Source organism: Papio anubis, chromosome 10 (genome assembly GCF_008728515.1).
Source record: "Papio anubis isolate 15944 chromosome 10, Panubis1.0, whole genome shotgun sequence".
NCBI classification, from domain to species: domain Eukaryota; kingdom Metazoa; phylum Chordata; class Mammalia; order Primates; family Cercopithecidae; genus Papio; species Papio anubis.
The window spans coordinates 62,579,873-62,602,108 of record NC_044985.1 but is presented as its reverse complement, the minus strand read 5'-3'; the positions used below and the strand labels follow the sequence as shown (position 1 = coordinate 62,602,108).

The following is a 22,236-nucleotide window of genomic DNA, read 5'->3' as shown; positions in this document are numbered from 1 at the left end:
AGGCTCCTCCAACTCAGCAAAACACAGCTGGTGGCTTTTCCTCAAATATGCTTTTCCTTCTGTATTTTGGCATTGGGTTAATGACTCCACCATCCTTTCAGGAATGCTATTTAGAAGCTTCTATGTCTCTTTCAATCACTTTCTCACTGAGCATTTATTTTGTACTAGGTACTGTGCTTTTCATTCCTGATTTTATTTAATCCTTATAGCACCCTATGTTTTAGTTACTATGATCCCCATTTTGTAAATATGGGAAACTGAGGCTCTGAAGGATGAGGTATGCAAGATCAAGCACTAGCAAACGTCAAAGCTGAAGTTTCATCCCAAATTATTTCCCTTTTGTTTTTCCTATTTCAAAGGCCGTGCTCTTCCATATCTGTTTATTAAGCCAACCTAAAAGATTTCTGAACTCCCCTTTCTCTGCACTTGCACCATCACTTCCTCGGTTCAGGCTGTCATGATCTCTTATCCAGCTTAATGATGTCATCTTCTGCCTGCTCATTTTGCCTCCTGTTTTTACCCCTTCACACTCCCCTTCTCTTTGTAGCCAAAACAAAAGTCATTCTAAGGCAAATCTGATCACATTACCTCCTGAAATTCAGGTAATTTGACAAGTGTAATAAAGCAAGTTGCAAATAACTTTTACCAAAAATGAATAAAATCTCCCATTAATTCACCTAAATCAACTAGTACAGAGTTAAGGGAATTTCCATAATAATATGGTTCTCATTTGCATTCAAGGAGGCTTTTTTGAGCAGTTAGAAAAGAAGGATAAATTAAAGTTTGTGTTTTGAGAATTGCACATAACTGACTGCCCATAATATTGACACCCAGCATATAATGGATGACCTTATTGAAGGCCTGATGATTGCCATGCTGATTCCGAGTCATCTATCAGTGGTTTCAACCTAATCAGAATGTATCTCAATTATGTTGGTTACAGTAGGAGACAGGTTGAAACTTGCTGGCCAGCTTTATCCCAGCACAAATATCCCTCCGTCTCTTATCTTACCACTCAGCTTGTGCAACCTGTACTTCACTCACACTAAGATCATGTATTGTCCTCTGAACCAGTGAGTGTCTTCACAGCTAGTGTTTCACACTTTTACACAAGTTATCCCTCCCATCCGGGATCCCCTTTGACACGCCTTCTCACCCTGGACAATTACTCAAGACACAGATCAAATGTCACTTCCTTTGGGAAGCGCTTCCCTATTTACTCCATATAGAATTGGTGGCCTCTCCTCAGTGTGCCCATAATATTGTCTGTATATGTGTCTCTGTGTTGTAATAATTTGATTATGGCTCTCTTTCTCCTAGAACTATCTTTGAATACCCCCCAAAATAGTTAATTATTACTAGGGCATCTTAGAAGGCTCCATGGAGGAAGTGACATTTTAACTGCTCATGAAGGATAAATAAGAGAAGAAAATTGAGGAAAGATCATTCTGGGCTGAGGGAACGAGCATCAGCAAAACGTAGAGGCGTGTATAAGTGGAATATGGAAATGAGGAGAGAGCTTCTGTTTCTGAGAGCTATTTGCAGGCTCTCCTATCAAGTTCAGTTAAATCAAGAACGATGTTAAAATCTTTAAAATATAGTGACTAACCATTGCCTGAAATTTCTTACCGTGTTTACATTGGGAGTTACGAGCTATTTAAATCTAGTCCTGTCAGGCATTGGTGTTACTGAAAATGCATACAAACTTGTGTCAAATAATTTCTACTATTTCTATATCATCCAATTACATATTAATCTGTAGGTCTAGGACACATTTGATTTTATAGAAACTCTGCTCAAAGAGAGTGATTTAAAATGATCTAATATTGCTTACATTGGTTAGCAAATGAGAAAATATAATTCCAGGGAGGCATAGTAATGTACCTTAATAAGAGATTAGCTCATGGAGGCAGTTTAATATTAATACTTCGGCAGAAAATTAAGAATTATTTATACTTTTTTATTCTGGTTTATTGCTGATTAGAAGTAAATCGTGATTTACTAATTACTAATCATCTTTCACTGGCCTATATTTCTTACTGATTTGTATTATCTGATTCTATGTATGCATCTTTCTTCTGAATTATGAAACTTGGCTTTAAATGAAACCACACAGGTCTTTGACATACATTGTCCCAAATTGAAAAACACACAAACACAGAATTTATAAATATGATATTGGCTTCAATAATTAGTTTTTATGCTTAATAAACCTGTCAGCTCAGTGTTCTACCCAAACAATCAACAATCCAAATAGATTTTTATATCTTTTCAATAAGTTGAAAACATTCAATAATTATTTTAAAAATTCTGAAAATGGGCTGGGGTTGGTGGCTAATGCCTGTAATCCCAGCACTTTGAGAGGCCAAGACAGGAGGATCTCTTGAGCCCAGGAGTCTGAGACCAACCTGGGCAACATAGCAAGACCTCATCTCTACAAAAATGAAAAAACAACAAAAAAAAATTAGCCAGGCCTGGTGCCAAGTGCCTATAGTCTGTAGTTTTTAACTATTAATACTTGGAGGATGAGGAGGGAGGATCGCTTGACCCCAAGAGATCGAGGTTGCAGGGAGCTATGATCGTGCCACTGCACTCTAGCCTGTGTGACAGAGCAAAGGACCTTATCTCTAAAAATAAATAAATAAATAAATAGATAAATAAAATGTTTAAAAATTAAAAATTCAGAAAAGGTAGTTTTAGGTTTTATATAGGCTTTTATTGGAATCTACTGTTCTTTTTCTTTAAAAAAATGTGTTTGAGTGTTCTTAACCCTCTTTTTCTTTTTTAGGTAGAGATGCAGTTTCAGAGCTTAAAAGAATTTTATGAAACCAAAATCCCTCAGAAGGAGCAGGATGATGCTAAAGCCAAGCCTTGTTCTGACTCAACTGAGAAGCAGTGGCTGCTATTTTTAAAGAAGAGTTTTGTAACACAAGATCTAGGGCTTGAGTTCCTTAATTTAATAAACATGGTAAGAATGACATTAAATGGATCACACCTTCTGCTAGGATTACTCATCAAAGTCAAAATAATAATTTCAAAGGTTCAGCTGTCTACTAATCAGCAGTTCTCTCCTAGGAAGTTCTGATTAGCTTCATTCAACCTAGACCAGTCCTGAAGCCCAATATTTAAATGCTTACTTGGCCTAGACCTTTGGTTAGTTCATAACAGGAAGGTTGTTTTAACTATTAAGAAGGAAGATTGACTGTAATCCAAATGCAACATTGTTATTATTAAATAGAGTCCTCAGAAGTCCACCCAAAAGTTCCGTGTTATGTTGAAAGCATGCAACAAGGTCCTTTCAAAATTTCTAGGGGCTAAAAACAACTTCTAAGATGAATCTTCTTTTGAAGAGTTTCTTACCTTAGCAGATCTTTTTGTTGTAAAGGTCCATTGTATTTAGAAAAATACCCTAACCTTTAGCTGTCTTGAATTATGTCTGTAAAATATTCTAGAATCCTTATATCCACCCATAACCAATATGAAATTCCCTGTAGGATACTTAAAAGATGGTTAGTCCACTTCTCTTTCAATACCTCAAGTATTTTCCTAATGAAACTGCTCATTTCATTGTTGGAGAATGCCAGCTGCTAGAAAACTTTTTTTTTTAATGTTAAATATATCTGTTTCCATATCTACTCCTAATCTTCTGTAGCTACACAGGGACAAAAAGTATTCATATTTAATTTCTCTTATATATGAAAGTCCTTCCAACATTAAAAACAGTTGCTGTGTCTGAGTGTTTTCTGCAGCATTAAAAATCCTTTCCATCATTTATGAAAGAGCTTTATTTTTCTTTCTATGCTGATCCCCCCTTCTCAGGATTTTCTGTGGTTTGTCAAGATCATTCATTAAATGTAACCAAAAAGTGAACTACAGGTGCAACACAGAGTACAATAAACTGGACATTATTATTTACTAATGAGACCTACAATTATGCTAACATTTTTAGCAGTAGTTTCACTTTGCTGGTACATGTTAAGCTTGTGATAGAACAAAACTCTCATAATATTTTTATTGCAGCTTCTGTCAAACCATGTCTCTCCCATATTATACCTGTATCAGCCATTTACCTTTTTTATACAAATGTGGGTTTTTATATTTTTTCTTATTTGATTTTATTTTGTTAGTCTTCACACATGATCCCATCTTGCTAAACTAATTTGAACCTGTCGAGTATATTAGCCATCTGTCTTGGGTTTAATTCTGTAGATATGACAAGTAAGCTTTCTATGGCAGCAATTAGTTCTTAAATATAAATGCCTAAAGGGCAGATTGACATTCCAGTTCATGAAGCAGTCTATTGATTAACCAGTTTTTAAAATAATCATGAATGCTCCCAATAATACTTAATTCAGCCACTACTTCATAATCTTTGTATTAAGTCTATAATGGGAGACTTTCTCAAATAAACTGCTCAAAAGAAGGTTTACCTACCTAGTATGCTATCAACGACACAGACATAATTTGACATAAATCAGGTTGGCTCCTAGTGATCAAGGCATTCTTTCCAAAATGCTCACAAAGTGCTTGATAAATAATGAACTTATTGCACTGATTTTCAGTGTGAAGCTTACCAATCTGTAAATTGTGTAATCCATCCTTTCCTCCTTTTGAAAATCAGGGCATTTTCTGCTCTCTAATTTTATGGCCCTTCTAGTTTCTGTAGATTTTCAAAGATAACTGACAGCTGCAATTTTCTCTGTACCTGGGATGTGATTAATCTCAGTCTGGAGCCTGAATTCATTTGGAAGAGTTAGGGTCTAACTACCCTCATCTACTTTGAGCTACAATTTTCTCTTTGTCTTGTGTCAACTTTTGTTGTTTGAAGACCATTCTTGTTAAACCTACTTGGAAATAAAAGATGCATTAGCTAATTCTAATTTATCCAACACTATCCTTAAGCATTAAAGAAAACTTGCTAAGCAATTTGCCCATATACCTATGTGATGTAGGTACTTTACTGTAAAAAAAAAAAAAAAATATTTTTCGTTTAGAACATTTAGAACATGTATTATCCATCTATCTATCTCTCTGTCTCTCTCTCACACTTTTACATGGTTCAATCAATCTTCTCCCATCTGTTGATTATGTATGTTTGTGATTTACCTAAGGGAATTCAAATACTTTCAAACTGCATAATTTTGTCTATCTTATTACTAACTTCATTTCAGAAATTTTAGTTCTGGAATCTACAGTTGGTACTTTTATTTATTAGAGTTAAATTGCTGACGAAATTCTGTTTCTTGTCTGCACTTTTCCCATCCTTCCAATACTTTCTTGAACCATATTAACCCTAGGCACTTAAAGTGCTTGTCAGCTAACTACAACATTTGGATCTGGAGCTTGCTCTTTCTTTTTTTCCTTTCTTTGCTTTCTTTGTTTTTTGTTTGTTTGTTTGTTTGTTTTTTGTTGTTGTTGTTGTTTTAGATGGAGTCTCGCTCTGTCACCCAGGCTGGAGTGCAGTGGCACAATCTCAGCTCCCTTCAACCTCCAGCTCCCGGGTTCAAGCGATTCTCATGCCTCAGTCCCTAGATTAGCTGGAATTACAGGTGCCCGCCACCAGGCCCAGCAAATAATTGTATTTTTACTAGAGACGGGGTTTCACCACGTTGGCCAGGCTGGTCTTGAACTCCTGACTTCAAGTGATCTGCCTACCTCAGCCTCCCAAAGTGCTGGGATTACAGGCGTGAACCACAGCACCCGGCCGATCTGGAGCTGTTTCTATTGTCTAATTTTTCACTTGGTTTCCAGTCCTGTAGTCCTGTGTCTTGGCAGCACTAGTGAATATTTATCAAATGCCAGACATTATGTATAAAAAATTGGAGGATCGGCAGATGGTGTTTTCTTCTTCTAGAAAGGGTCGCCCTTCTTTCTCCAGGCAGGTGTTGGTGGGCAATCACTGAAGCCAATCAGAAGCTGGCAGAGTTGTGTTTGCAGTGTAGTCCTGTCCCCTCAGGCTCCCAGAGTTTTGTATTGAGAGCCAGGTGCTTTCTCTGAGATCTGTGCCCCTGGCAGGTCACAAACTCCAATCTTTGTTTGGGTTGTCTGCTGAAAAACTCCACTCTGCTTTTCAGAGGCCTTTAGCTTAGGTTTTTTAATCCACTGCCCCATATACCCCCGGTATTTTGTCAATCTTCTTTAGAAGATCATTGTGCTTGAAGCCCTCCAAGTGTCTGCCAAAATCTCTGTTGGTTTCTCTGCTCCAGGGAAGTCTTGATTATCAGCCTCCTGTCTGCACAGAATTGGGAAATCCCCCTGGGATGACAGATGAGCTCACCACTGTCAGGTTCTTCCCTCTCTGGAGTCAGCCTCTCTAGTTCTGGTTGCAGAGCAGCTCTCTGCTTCCTTCAAATGGATTCCCTCTGCATTTTACCTAGCTTTTCCAGGTATTCTAAGCAAAAGCACTGCTCTGCCACTGGCTACTCCATTCTACCCAGAAGTCCTTTGTTACTTATTTAGAATGTTTAAGATTGTACAATCAGATTTTCGTTTTTAAAGATCTGCAACAATAACTCATTCCAAATTATATTTTGAATCTATATCTAAATAAACTTAGGTTATCATAATATTCAATGCCTACTTAGATCTCCCAGAAATAGCATGTATTTTACTACTGTGCTTTGGTGGTCTTTTATCTTGATGTCATAAACATGGTCACTCTACCCCAAGGTCTTTGCCACTATCATATGATAAATAAGTTCCTCCTTATTGATTAAAATTAAAGCCCACATGATAATGAAATTTATTGGTTAGCAACATTTGGAGAGATGAAATTGTTGGTAAAGTAAGTAAAACATTTTTTTTCATTCTCATGATATCTTTTGGACCACTAGGCTTTTAAACAAACATTATTGTTGAATCATGGTAACCAGTTTGCTCGTCAAGAAGGCAAAGGCCAGCTGGTATATTCAATTGAGTGTTCTGTTCTTTATTGGGTTGTCGTGGCTCATATTTTCAAGCCAGAAATAGAAAATTTTTCAGTTCATCTAAAAATTATTAAGATCAGAGAAATTGATTCAGGTTCAAATTATGACAGACATCTTGATGAAACTTCCAATTTATTTATTTATAATGGTCAGTACCAAGAATGCTATCTGGGATACAGCCTTCCTATTATCAAGGTGTCTGAAAAGTAAGACATCAGAAAACCATTCATGGTGCATGAATACAAGTGAAAAATGAATGCTTTAGTCGCCTATTTAGACTGGATTATGGCAAAAAGTTTCCATGCCCTACATGGAAGTAAAATGAGTACTGTGTTTACTGACTAGACCTCAGGCAAATTATTCAATCTTCTTGAGTGGCCAAAATATTCATCTGCCAAATACAGGATCACTTTTCACAGATCCTACTAGCTAGACATCTACGAATCCTACTATAGCTCTCCTTTCTCTAGACCTCACTCAGAATCCACCATATCCTTCTGATTAAAGTTGTCATTGGCATGCTGCAGTTTCAAAATTTATGTTAATTATATAGTACATTACATTCTGGTTAATCATTTCTTTAAAATATGTGAAAGATAACTTTATTATATAGATAAAAGTATAATTTGGGGTGGATTCTGCTGAGTTGTCTAATATCTTTCATAATTTATTATGTATCATTATTAATAATGAGGGAATATATCATTTTATTACTAGATTATTAAGTTCATGGTGGAAATCTCATTTAGGACCTACAAATATATATATTTTTTGGAATTAGTTGCCACTTTATAATGTATAAAATTATATAAAAATATAAGTGCACAATATCAATATCATTTAAAATAATTTTAAAATAAAATGGCCTATCTTTAAAATATCCTGTTGAATATTTATGATACTATCAATTGCTGTCATTGAGATGATAGAAATTTGAAGATTTATTGAGAAAGGCTGGCTACTAAAGTAAAAAACATAATAATTGTTTTGCCAAATGAATGTTCCTGTGCATTTTTTAAATGTTTCTACAGAAATAAAGCACGCATAGTCTTACTCTTTGCTATTATCATTTTACCACTAATTGAATTTCCCTTTGTTTAAAACCATTGTTTAAAAGATTTCTAATCAGTAAAGCAGAACATATGAAAGCTTGGAAGTGAAATCTTCGATTTTAGGTACTTTGCTTCCGGTGTATGATGTAGTTCTGAATACAGAGATACAGACCCATTTCAGTTCTCACATAATGGAAGAACTTGAGAAACAGCAAAGGACATTTAAAATAATTGCAATGTATACAATGGAATAGTTTAAAGAAAAACAGTGGTCCAGAACATCCTGTCCCCTCCTATTCCTCAATACTGATATTTTGATGTATTCTAATGAGCGTGTTAAAATAAAAGGTGGAGTATCTTTAAAATGCATATAGGTATACTTATACGCATGTTTTTAATCTTGACTTCAAAAATTCTGGATCCCCTGCTCATTAAATAATCTTTTAAACCCCAGGAAATAACCAGACCCTAGGTAGGAATTCAAACACCCCTTGGGTCTTGAAGAACTGGGGACCTGATGTCTAAGAACAGTATGTGGGTTCCGAGAGCTGAACTGTGCCTCTGCGCAGGGAGTTCCAACTTGTTGGGATGTCAGAACCGTGCTCTGCTTTGGCTGTGATAAAGAATTTGCCTCGTCAAATAGTTATATACAACAAAAAGCTATATCTCTTGGGAAAGAAAAGCTATTATATGAATTATTAATTTAACAGGCAAAAGAGAACGAGATACTAAATGTGGAAAATGAAGTGTACATCATGAAGAACACCATGGAAAACCAGAAAGCAGAACGGGAAGAACTTAGCCTCCTTCGGCTGGCATGGCAGCTTAAAGCCACGGAAAGCAAGCCTGTCAAACAGCAGTGGGCGGCATTCAAAGAGCAGCTTAAAAAGGTGAGGCAAGGGACAATGGGGTGTGAAAAGGAATGAAATTCTGACACAGGCTAACATGAGCGAACCTTGAAAACACTAGCTAAGTGGAATAAGCCAAACACAAAAGGATAAATATCGTGTGATTCCACTTATAAATGAGGTCACTGTCGTCAAACTCATAGAGGCAGAAAGCAGAATGTAGGTTACCAGGGGCTGGGAGTTCGAGGGAGGGAATGGGGAGTTGTTTAATGGGTGCAGAGTTTCTGTTTGGGATGATGAACAAGTTCTGGAGATGGATGGTGGTGATGGTGATTGCACAATGATATGAATGTATTAAATATCATGCCTCTGAAATGTACACCCCAAAATGGTAAACGTGGTAACTTTTATTATGTATATTTTACCACAGTAAAACCAAAAAAGGCAGCAGAAACCAAGGGCCTTACTCCTTGGTTGTTTAGAACCCTGAGCTCATGCCACATCCTGAGCGTTTTCATGGGGTTTGAAAAATTTGATCACACTCTTGTCATTACTAGAATGATCACATTTGCTGGAGATGTCAAAGAAAATGCATGTGTAACTGTCCAATATTTATTTCAGACTACTCACAACTTAAAACTTCTTCAGGAAGCACTTATGCCTGTGTCTGCACTTGACCTTGGAGGGAGCCTCCAGTTCATTTTAGAGCTACGACAAAAATGGAATGACATGAAGCCTCAGTTCCAGGTGAAGAAATACATTGCCGGATTTGGGTGAATGGAAAAAATATTTAAAACTGTTTGGTTGCAGTTTACCTGATTAATTGTAATAGGCTGGTGAATTTCTATTTTTTAAACAAAAGTATCGCTTGTCTAAAAATCCACTGTAGGGACATTTTTCTTACTGTTTTCCTACATTCTTTTGAATTTGATAATATACCAACATTTGGGCTACAAAATGTCCTAAATAGATTTTTATCTTAGATTTTTAAAATTCACATGGCTAATTAAACTAGTCATATATTTATCCTGTATTTTCACTCTAATTCTTTTCCTGGGGAGTGCAGAGGTGTTTTAAATTGAGACCTCTCAGAACAAGGATGGGCAACCTTGGACCCAGAGGCTCTGCTGCCCTGAGTCCCTGAGGTGACCACTGTTATGTCACTGTCCTCACCCACCAGCACCCCAGGCACGTACCATCACCCCAGGAATTTTGCTGTGCTCTCCACTCCACCTCTCAGGATATGAGCAACAAAACCACAAGTCATGCTCCTGACCCTGACTGCTTAACACTGTCCCTATTTCCCTGCCTCTTGCCTCTCCAAAATGTGACACAACTGCCAAAAATTGCCAACTGCTAGTCACATCATACTTCTGCCTGGATTCTTATGCTTTGCTGCAACATTTAGATACCTGTGTTTCTAGCTGTCACTACTTCATAAATGTGGGCTTCAAAGAATCCCAGAATCAGAAGATTGAAGATTCCTTTAGGGAACTGTAGGTTCCATTAAGACAAAAACCAATGTAAAACATAGCCACCACGCCTGCTACACACAAACACACCCACCACTGTAACCCACAGCAAACTCTTTAAAACTCTCAGCAAATGTGACTGGCCTATATTAGGTTCTTTTTTTTTTTTTTTTTAATTTATTTATTATTATTATACTTTAAGTTGTAGGGTACATGTGCATAACGTGCAGATTTGTTACGTATGTATACTTGTGCCATGTTGGTGTGCTGCACCCATCAACTCGTCATTTACATCAGGTATAACTCCCAGTGCAATCCCTCCCCCCTCCCCCCTCCCCATGATAGGCCCCAGTGTGTGATGTTCCCCTTCCTGAGTCCAAGTGATCTCATTGTTCAGTTCCCACCTATGAGTGAGAACATGCGGTGTTTGGTTTTCTGTTCTTGTGATAGTTTGCTAAGAATGATGGTTTCCAGCTGCATCCATGTCCCTACAAAGGACACAAACTCATCCTTTTTTATGGCTGCATAGTATTCCATGGTGTATATGTGCCACATTTTCTTAATCCAATCTGTCACTGATGGACATTTGGGTTGATTCCTTTAATACACCCTGTGTTATCTGCTTATATGCGTTTTGTTTGTATGCACATTTGCATGTACATGTAAGTTCCTCTAAATCAGGACCATTGCCATACTTCTTTAGCCCCGTCACTGTGGTGCACATATATTTGATGCCCAAATGCTTAAACTCGACGACCCTTTTTAGGTCACTCTTCTGAAAATTATCTCCTTAGTCTAAATCATTTCCATTGCTTTTACCTTTCATACAAAAGATCTACGCTTGAAATTATAGTAGCATTCTCTCTCTTTCTCTCACTCTGTATCTCTCTTTTTTTTTTTTTTTTTTTTTTGAGACAGAGTCTTACTCTGTTGCCCAGGCTGGAGTGCAGTAGCACAATTTTGTCTTGCTGCAGGCTTTGCCTCCCAGGTTCAAGTGATTCTCGTGTCTCAGCCTCTGGGGTAGCTGGGATTACAGGTGTACGCCACCACGCCCGGCTAATTTTTGTATTTTTAGTAGAGACAAGGTTTTGCCATATTGGCTAGGGTAGTCTTGAACTCCTGCCCTCAGGTGGTCCACCCTCCTTGGCCTCCCAAAGTGCTGGGATTACAGATGTCAGCCACCGTGCCCAGCCTACAGTAGCATTCTCTTTAAAGTATGCCCCCGTTGTAAATTCTATTCCAGAATCTGGATTCCCATAAGGGATATCTGAGCAATGCCGGGTGAAAGAGAAGGCAGTTTATCCTTCCCTACATGTGATGGCTATTTGTGGATCATGGGATGACCGCTTTTGAAACAGTCTGTCTACTATGCTGTTCAGCTGGTGGTTCATTCTGATCATTCTTTTATCACAGAGCACAAGTTATTCCCCTGATATATTTTTACACTCATCTCCTCATGGTGTTTTTACCATACTGCCTGATTCTAGTCTGTATTAAATATCAGAGATAATCATGGGGCTGCATAAAATATCTAAAATACATTTACTTAACAGATGAATAGAATATTCGGTATGCCATAGAAATGTATGACTTTGTTTTTCCACATAGCTTTGAAACATTTTTGCATTGCTCATGCTATTTTTTTTTTGTAAACTTCTCAGATGAATATAGAAAAATGTATCTCTATCACCCAGCACAGTGCCCAAATTTTTTGGAGGGTGAGGGCATTCATAATAAGTATTTGTTGACAAATGAATGAGTGATTCATTGTTTAGACCTTTATATTGTCAGTTGCAAAGTAAAAAAGTTCTTTAAAAGCAAGATTTTTTTTTTATCACTTTCAATATTTTAGCAATTAAATGATGAGGTTCAATACATTATGAAAGAATCAGAGGAGTTAACTGGCAAAGGAGCCCCTGTAAAAGAAAAGTCTCAACAACTGAAGGACCTCATTCACCTCCAACAAAAACAGAAAGAGAGAATCCAGGATTACGAGGATATCCTGTACAAGGTGGTCCAGTTCCATCAAGTCAAGGAAGCGGTAAGGCTTAGAAGGGATGTTTGAAAAATCCTGAGTTTTAAACTATGCAATTAAAAATGAATTATTAAATAATAAATAAAGGCCAAATTGTATCTTCTAATATCAGAAGTTTACACAATCTGGCCCCTATCTTTACTCTCACTATGTTCCTATTCTTCCTTTTGTTCCAGACAAACTGAGCTCTTCATCCCTCAGAGATGATGCACACATATCTAACTCCAACCCTTGACTCTCAGGCTGCCATTATTTGACAAGTCTGTCTTTCTCCTCCCTCTTATCTAAATCCTATACCTCCTTCCAACAATCCTACCTCACTTGGAGTGATTTCTCTCTCTTCAAAAATCCTAGAGCTCATTATTTATTCCACATATCTTGCATTTTACTATCTTGATTCTTAACTACTTTTTGATAAGCATAGCTTCCCTCCCCTACCCCCCGCCCCGCCCAATTCAGTTGTAGGCTTTTGAGGGCAGAAACCAAGTTCAATTTTTTTTTGCACTTCAAGTACCTGACATCACGGAGTGCTATTTGTTGGTGGCATTTTTACAAAAACTTCATAGTTATGGTCTCTATTAATATAAGATAGAGGAATATTAATTAATATCCCTTTAAAATAGCCTCTAAATTTACTCAGAGCACAGGCCTAGATCTTGCTAAGGTTTTGGTTCATGACCTAAAAGAATTTCCTTCTTTAATGGAACTGACGACGTTAGCAGTTCAATTTTGCCACCATTGGATTTGCAGCATTCTTATTTGGCTAATGCCAACAGTTTATAGATGGCCTTGGCAGCATTTCGACCAGCTAGCAAAATGTGCTATAGAAATTAGGCTTAAAAAAAAAAATCTGTCTTCATATAAAACTCAGGTTAATTGTTAATGCCCTAAATTTTAGCTGGGACATCTCATCAAATCAAGAGAGCTGGAGTTTGTAGAGCAGCCGAAGGAACTGGGTGATGCTCACGATGTGCAGATTCACCTCTGGTGCTCTCAGGAAAAGCAAGCACGTGTAGACCATCTCCACAGACTGGCCCTTTCCTTAGGAGTAGACATCATCTCATCAGTGCAGCGGCCTGTAAGCATCCAACACCACCATCATTTGACTCAGTTCTAACTGGGGCTTGGGCTAGCGTATGAAAGAAACCAGGCAGATTGCTTAGTATATGTTAAATTTAAAAATAAATTAAACCATTGGGGTAGTTATTTGTGATTCGTTTCTACCCTCTGACAAGAGAAAAAATTTTAAGTAGAAAATCTGAATATAAAAGTCTTGTTGAATACCTCTATTCTCATGAAAAAATTTTTAAGAGTATTTATATAGTAGATCTGTATAGTCCAGTGTCGCAGTCACTTTTTTGCCTTTGACATGTGCCTAATGCAACTAAAAAACTAAAGTTTTAATTTTATTTAACTTGCATTAATTTAAATACAAATTTAAAAACTGATCCTCAGTATAGTTATTGGAAAACTTTTAAGTATGTTGAGAGCAATTTGGGTATGGGAATCAACTTTTGAAACTGTAAATTAAAAAAATTAAAATACAGATCAAATATTTCTGATCAAAATTTAGCAACAAGTGAGGATGCTCAAAGTATGAAATACACACCAGATTTCAAAGAGGTATTATGAAAAGCAATCATATTACTATTTTTTATATTACTTACATGTTAAAATGGTGATATTTGGACATAGTTGGTTATATTATAAAAATTAATTTTGCTCTATCTTTTTATTTGATTTTTTGATATGACTACTAGGCAATTTTAAATTATTTGTGTGTTTACATTCTATTTTTGTTGGCCAATGCTGTTTTAGCATTGCTGATCTGGAAGACCATCTAGATCTTAGAGTTCACCCAGGCCAGAGCTATCATTTTATGGATGAAGAATTTGAGGCAAACAGAAATTCCCACCTTACCCATAAAAGCCCAGAATGGAGAAGTCCAAGTCTCCTGATTCTAGCCAGGGCTCGTTGGATTTGTTTGATGCCACTGTCAGACTTCAAAAGAGGGGCCTAAAAGAGAAGGAAATATTCCCAGATCAAATTTTCATCAATAATTCACTGGACATTGATTCTTAAAAAAAAATCCTTCTTCGGCCTGGGCACATTGACTCACGCCTGTAATCCCAGCACTTTAGGAGGCCGAGAAGTTCAAGACCAGCCTGGCCAACATGGCGAAACTCTGTCTCTACTAAAACTACAAAAATTAGCCAGGTGTGGTATTACATGCCTGTAATCCCAGTTACTTGGGAGGCTGAGGTAGGAGAATCGCTTGAACCCGGGAGGGAGAGGTTGCAGTGAGTTAAGATCCAGCCATTGCACTCCAGCCTGGGCAACAGAGTGAATAAGACTCCATCTCAAAAAAGAAAAAAGAAAAAAAACACACACATACACACAAAAACCACCACTACCAACAAACACAAAATAAAACACAAAATCCTTCTCCAGATTTCTAACTTGAGGGGAGAAAAGATTATGTTTACTCTAACAACAGGTATAACATTAATAAAATCATAATGGCCCATTTTATTTTAAAGTACATGTAAGATATCCACTAAACTATATGAAATGCAGTGAATATAAAATATATATTTTTTGAAGTGAAAGATACAGAAATACAAATTATCTGCTGTTGTTAATGGAATAGGTTTTTTACCAGGAAAGAGCTTTCTTTTTAAAGAGTTTTATTTTATTAGTACATTTATTTTTAAAAGAATAAAAAAGCAAGAAGTCTCACTTTGTGCAAATAATGTGAATTGTTCTCCAATCGTCCTCTGGCCTTGGCCCTGGCAGCCTGCTGTGCTGAGCTGAGATTGGAGCACTTGCATAATGAACCTGAGGTTAAGCTCAAGTTGACAGGAAAATTATAGTGCAGAAATCAAATGTTTCTAATGCATATTTTAGGCCTTTTGAAGTAAAGATTATACCCTATAATGAATGGGGTCTCTGAGGAGTTGGGTGTGATGAGTGAATCTTCAACACTAGAAATTCGAGCTGGGAAATGTCTTTTCTATAATGTTGGGTATCTGGCTTCTTTCTGAAATAATTATGCTCAAATATGTTTAAGGTAAAATAAATCAGGAACCTATTTCTTTTTTTTAAAAAGTGTCATTTATGAGTTTCATAATTCAGGTAAATAGCCTACTCATCTCATTGCTGTTTCGCCCATTCTCCCCGTTACCACCATTTGTCTCTTTTAGCACTGCTCTAATGTTTCTGCAAAGAACTTACAGCAGCAGCTGGAGCTCCTTGAGGAGGAAAGCATGAAGTGGCGTGCCAAAGCTGAGGAGTATGAACGGAGCCTGTCCCGTAGTTTGGAGTACTGCGCCATGAGAGACGAGATAAACGAGGTGGGGGTGGGAGGGGTGAGAACTGGCACGTTGCCAAAAAGCTGTTTGACCCTAAAGCATGTATCTAAATGTCCACATATGTGCACACTCCCACACACACAGACACACAGTGAATCAGGAGACTTTCTTCTCACTTATGTCTTTTAATCCACTGAGCAGTGACCTCAGGGCTCTGGAAGTTTGAGTCAACTTCAAGCTCCCAAATTTGTTGAAGTCAGTATGATGTCAATACATAGAAAAACCAGTAATTCAGTAGTATGGTTTTTTTGCTTGCTTTTGTTTGTTTGTTTTTTGCTTCCCCCTTCTCCCTCAAACCTGTATAGCAGTCATTTGCTTGAGTGGATACAGCTTTTTCAGGACCCAGAGGAAGGGGTGACATTGACCAGTTCGTTGCAGCCAACTCCAGCCTGCTGAGGTTCTATTTAAGGGTCATTGACTCATGGTGAGTCAATGGTGCCAGAGGCCAGGGAGCAGGCACTTTGCTTCGGAGGCTACGAAGTATTATCACTGAGGTCAAGTGGCTGGTTTCATATTTACTCAAACTGCGTGGCTTTTCTGGCAAAACAACTCTTCGAGAAAAAAGAAGTAACAGATCAGAGTGATCTTCTACATCCATGCACCTCCACATGCTTAATTCTACCTCCTCTCCCTCAACTGTAACCAATCCACAACACCTAGATATTCACTAAATCACAACCACCACCTGCTCCTAGCTAAGCTTTCCATTGAGAGGCTTACTTGTTCTGGGAGAAAACAACTCACAGATTGGGATAGCAACAGTTCTGATTCTTAACTGGGAAGTGATAGCAGAACACAAGGGTACCCATAATTCTGGATTTATCTCCATTTAGAACAAAATGTTTCTGAGCCTATTAAGCCATGAGTCCATTGGGAAAGAAGGTGGTGGAAAAGGAGGCAGTAAACTTTCTTCACTTTCTATTTATGCCCAATTTACATCAACTAGACCCAGCAAGTATCAAATATTACCCAACAACATTAAAGCACAGAAATAAGTGTAAATAACTCAACTTTAATGGTGGCCTGGCTCTGAAGTGGCCCTTCCTGTAGGCCACATATTTACAGACCACAGGCAGGTGCAGGATGGAGCATGGCTGGAAGAAAAACCAGAGGGGAAGAGAGCAGGAGTGGCCACTTCGATCCTGTTAAACAGGAGGGAAGCAGGAACTGACATCTGATAATGATGTTCATTTCAGCAGTGTGCTACAGGACTGTAGAGTTTCAGCTCATAATTTGTGTTCCAGCGAGTTACTTTTGGCTAGAGAGGTGTCCAGACTCTTTGGGGTTGAACCGGTAGTGTAATTTGCCCTGTAGGTGATGGAATGGCCACTTCAGGTTCCTGTACTGCTGCTTACATGTCAATCACGTCTTGTTAAGGAAAACCATCAGAGCACATTAGTCTCCCCAAGGCTACAAAATGTGGATTCATGGTTATGGAAACTGTTCCTTTACAGTCTTTCCTTAAAGTTATCTTCTTTATTCCTCCTTCTCTCTTCTTTCCTCCCCTCCCCCTCCCCCTTTCCTCTGGTTTTCCCTCCTTCTCTTCCTCCTCGTGTACTTCTATTTGTAAACCTTTGTCTTGCCAAAAATCCTCCCTCTTTGCAGGGATGGTTGGGCTCTACATTTGCTGACGCGCAAGTGGAGCAGGCTGAGGGGTTTTCCCAGCCCCCTCTGGCTCCGTTTCTGTCTCCCTGTAGACCTGTGATATTTATGAATCTGGGTCTCCCTGTTCAGGCCCTTCCAGCAGGAATTCTATTTATAGGGACTGCCTCATGATGAGACTGCGTTTGGAGCCAGTCGGCTGGGATGACAGATGTCCCTTCCTGTCAGTAGGGACGCCCCAGGATTGTCTGTACCGTGTCAGAATGAGCAGCCAGATACATGCGGGTTTGATTTAGGAATCAGGTATCACTTCAGCATGCTGTTACATTTTAAGAGAGATATTCTTCCCATTTGCTTCCACTACAGATCCAGTTAATCTTTCATGTAACTTACAATTTCACATTTAAATGACCTTTGAGAACTTTGGGTCTTTGTCGCTTCTCCTTTTTTTGTGAAGATATGAGGATGTGCACACCCTGGACTTTCTCACGACAGGCCTAAGGGAAAATAATCAGAAGGAATATTTTCCATGCCCCTTAGGAAAATAAAAATACGTGTGTTCTAGTTTATATTGTGAATAGTAGAACCCAAACAGATGGCTAGTTTCCACAGTGGTAATAATATTTGCTATCTAGACATTATCCTTATTGTTATCATTATTAGTCTTTGAGTACAGCTGCTTAAAACATTTGTAAAATTAAATATGATACGTTACACTATTTTTTTCTGCATAAACACTTAAAATTAGATAACATGCCAGAGGACTAAACCAAGTATAGCATTTAATTTTTGAAGTTGATTTTTAAACACAGTTTCACTTCCAATGTGCTTAAAGTACTGTTAGAAAGTTCACAGACTCTGATTTGCAATGGATTTTGGAGAATGTCCAGTTCAGTATGTTCATTTTTCAGATGGGAAAACTGAGGAGCATAAGACTTTCATGTTAGGAATATGCTACAGGATAACAGAGTTTCAGCTCAGGGTGTTCCAGGGAATCGACTTCAGGCCACAGACTCATTTGTTGGGCACCAACATGCTTATCATTTGTTAAATTCAGAATTCACCATTTACATAATATTTCAGTGTCGTTCAACCACTGCATGGTCTGATGTTAAATATCTTTTTTTTTAATGCTTTCCTCTTCTATCCCTATTTTCTGGTATATCTAAGACGTTTGTATGATCTGATATAATAGCACGGTTCATTTGGTTATTTCAAAAAAATTTCTTTCTTGACCGTGCTATAGCTAACTTACATGGTCTTAACTGCACTGAAAGCCCTTAGAAAAGAACTCAGTACCCCAAGGCAAAATAAAGTGTTCTAAATGTAATTTTTTAAAATGCAATGTGATGTGCCTTAAAGACAGTGAATGATAGTTTGTGCTTATCTTTGAGTAAAAACCATTTTTTTCCAATTTCATATGAAGACGTAGGAAATTGTAAAACCTTATTTTCTTCATGTCTACCTACTAGAAAAATAATCTTCAGACTGCCAGATTTTGTGTTTTTTCCTACCCATTTCATACAAAGATACATTTGTATGCATGAATGTTGAATATAATTCATATTTTTTCTTGCCTGGCTATATAAATAAGTTGTTCATACACAAAGCACAATAGACATATTCTCTGCTATATTACATGACACAGAAACATCATTCTCTACACATCTACATTTAGAAATGTAATAAGTTAATATCAAGCATGTTTTCTTCTTTCAACCTGACCAAAAAAATTACCTTTACGTCTACATGATGTTAATGGAAATTTGTAGCTCGAGGCTCGTATTACAGATCACAATTACTTTGCTGAAAAGTATAGTAATGACAGAATTGGGTTGGTATTTATTTTCTCAAGTTTTCCACATAGAACTTCCAGATAATTATTTTACCTTACCCTGAATTTTTCCACTGTAGCAACATCTTGCCCATCAGGAATTATGCAGAAAAGGACTTAGTATATATGTTCCATGTGTCAGTCACATGTTCTAATGGCACAAATTCTTTTTTCAACTTGAATAAATCAGTCCAATGAGTTCCAGGGATACAAGTCGATTAGTAGCAGTAAATTAGAATAGAGGAATAGTGTTGCTATGGACACATACACAATAATATTAAAACCACCTGACATTGTATAGCACTTTGCCACTGACAAAAGGACCATGGCAGCAAAGGAAGCAGAGAAAGAGTTTGCATAGATGGCAAAACACCCAACAGGGCAGCACAATGGTATAGTACAGACAATAATTATTTTCCAGATTTATAACCTGAATTCATCATTTTCTTTAAAAAGGACTCCATTATATTCACTCAACGAATGTGTTACTGTGGCTTCTGTGTACCAAGCCATAAGAATACAAAATAGCAGTGGCTCACACCTGTGATCCCTGCACTTTGGGATGCCAAGGTAGGAGGATTGCTGGAGCCCAGGAGTTCAAGTTCAGCCTGGGCAAGATGGTGAGACCCTGCCTCTACAATTTTTTTTTTTGTTTTGAGACAGTCTCACTCTGTCGCCCAGGCTGGAGTGATCTCAGCTCACTGCAACCTCTGCCTCCCGGGTTCAAGGAATTCTCCTGCCTCAGCCTCCCGAGTAGCTGTGATTACAGGTGTGCGCCACCATGCCCAGCTAATTTTTGTATTTTTAGTAGAGATGGGGTTTCACCATGTTGGCCAGACTGGTCTTGAACTCCTGACCTCAGGTGATCCACCCGCCTCAGCCTCCCTAAGTGCTGGGATTACAGGCCTGAGCCACCGTGCCCAGCCCTACAAACATTTTTAAAAAATTAGCCAAATGTGGTGATATGTCCCAGTAGTCTCAACTACTTGAGATGCTGAGACAGGGGGATCCCATGTGCCCATGAGTTTGTTAGGCTGCGGTGAGCCGTGATCACTCCAGTGCACTCTAGCCTGGACAAGAGAGTGAGACTCCACCAATTAAAAAGAAAAAAAAGAACACAAACATCCTCAGGAAACTTCAAGTCTAGACAGCATTAAAACCCATGAGACTTCACAGTCACAGCCATTCCTCTAGTGGGCCCCATCCTGGGTCCATCTGGATGGTATGTGTAAGAGGATAAGAAAGATTACAATTTGCTCTAAAAGCATCCATTCCATAAGGTTAAAATGTTAACATTTTGGTGTTTAACATCTGCAAAATGACTGGAATCTTTCTGAAGAATAAAGAGAGCTGAAGTTTTAAATTATGGTTATCATGTTCAGAAAACAAAACTTGACAAACATATTATGAAGACACAAAACATGCAAAATGGATAAAATATTTATTACTGACACCTGTTGCTACCTACAATTTAAGGCAGAGCAATTGTCATGTCTTCCCAAGTTGTCCCACTTTCAGCCTCTAGCAACTGGCCTCAAGCACGGGAAGACAAGGGTGTGGTTGCCAAATGGAAGGAGGACAAAAAGTCTTCTCCTGAAATCTCTCTAGCACTAAGTCTGAATATTCTACAATTGGGAGGCCAAGGTAGGAGGACTGCTGGAGCCCAGGAGTTAAAGTCCAGTCTGGGCAAGATGGTGAGACCCTGCCTCTACAAAAAAAATTTTTTTTTTTTTTGAGACAGAGTCTCACTCTGTTGCCCAGGCTGGGGCGCAGTGGTGTGATCTCGACTCACTGCAACCTCTGCCTCCTGGATTCAAGCAATTCTCCTGCCTCAGCCTCCTGAGTAGCTGAGATTACAGGCGTGTGCCACCATGCCTAGTTAATTTTTGTATTTTTAGTGGAGATGGGGTTTCACCATGTTGGCCAGGCTGGTCTTGAACTCCTGACCTCAGGTGATCCACCCACCACAGCCTCCCTAAGTGATAATTGATAATTGTAGCAAATGATTTGGGTTAAATTTTGAGCCTTTGCGTCTCTTGATTTTGAATAACGCATACCTGGGAGGTGATAACATCACAGCTTTCTGTTGCTGAACATGAGCATCAAAAAGCTTTTTTCTGGAGTAAATAAAATGACAGGCAAGAAATGACATTCATAAAGGGGACATTATGGAAATTGACCAGTCATTTTATATTTTTGCTTCTGGCCAAACATGTGCCATAGTTCTAAGGAAAGGCTTTCTTTTTAAATGCATTAAATGCATTTCTGTTTTAAATGTCCCATGTCCCTCACACAAATTGGCCTTGACAGCAGCAAACTTATAAATAATACATTTTCATGGCAAAGCTGGCTCAACCAGCTTGCCCAGGGTGGACTAACAATAGCAAGCCAGCCTCACTTGGCATCAGCCTCTTTCCCTTCTGCTTCTTTCCAAAGAAGCTTTGTTCATTTCTAACCCTGAGAGGGGGCTTACGGCATGCTAGAAAATTTGGCAAAGATGCTCATTCTGCTAATTTCAAAATATTTATAGTTTTTAAATCTTAATAGCTTATTTCTAATTATAGCTATGTTAACTCGGTCTGTTTATGCTATGGTAAATATAGAGGAGCTGACCATGTGAAAAGATGGGAAAATAAAATTATTCATTAAAAATATATTTTCCCTAATTTTCTGAAAACTTTGAGGAACTTTAGTATGAATTATGACATCATTTAAAGATTTCTAACAGGGTAAAATTTTTCTCACCCCAAGCTTGGGGTGTATTTCTCCGCTTATGTGTTCAACTGGAGCAGTTGTCTCAGCCCCATCCCACCATTCCCCATTGTTGACAAGTTGACTAAAGTTAGAAACAGCTGTGTGAACAATGATACCACAGCCCAGCAACTATGGCACTCAGTTCCTTTAAAAATATGACCACAAGTTATGTTGGGATTAGATGGGAAGTTAAGTTTTCTTTTTTTTTTTTTTTTTTGGAAGTTAAGTTTTCATATTGGAAAGTACGGGTAAGAAAATTAAGAATGGCAAGATTTTTCAATGGCTGAAGGTAGTTTCGTGCATATTGCCTTCCACTCGTATCTGCAGTAGTCCTGACTTTGA

At 38.1% G+C, this 22,236-nt stretch overlaps 1 protein-coding gene and 1 long non-coding RNA gene across 7 annotated transcripts in view; one reads left to right on the top strand and one right to left on the bottom strand.

Moving 5' to 3' along the window:
- CCDC141 (coiled-coil domain containing 141) overlaps positions 1-22,236 on the top strand; it is a 249,619-nt gene that overhangs the window by 158,782 nt on the left and 68,601 nt on the right. For all 5 annotated transcript variants that reach the window (XM_009182528.4, XM_009182527.4, XM_021924378.2 and 2 more), the window contains exons 12-17: positions 2,789-2,968; positions 8,689-8,868; positions 9,448-9,573; positions 12,151-12,339; positions 13,232-13,411; positions 15,537-15,686. In XM_009182528.4, coding sequence (XP_009180792.2) covers positions 2,789-2,968; positions 8,689-8,868; positions 9,448-9,573; positions 12,151-12,339; positions 13,232-13,411; positions 15,537-15,686 — 1,005 coding nt within the window. The remainder of the gene's footprint in view (positions 1-2,788; positions 2,969-8,688; positions 8,869-9,447; positions 9,574-12,150; positions 12,340-13,231; positions 13,412-15,536; positions 15,687-22,236) is intronic.
- LOC108581344 overlaps positions 1-22,236 on the bottom strand; it is a 98,501-nt gene that overhangs the window by 33,307 nt on the left and 42,958 nt on the right. For both annotated transcript variants that reach the window (XR_001893422.3, XR_004176707.1), the window contains exon 2: positions 14,254-14,349. This is a non-coding gene — a long non-coding RNA (uncharacterized LOC108581344). The remainder of the gene's footprint in view (positions 1-14,253; positions 14,350-22,236) is intronic.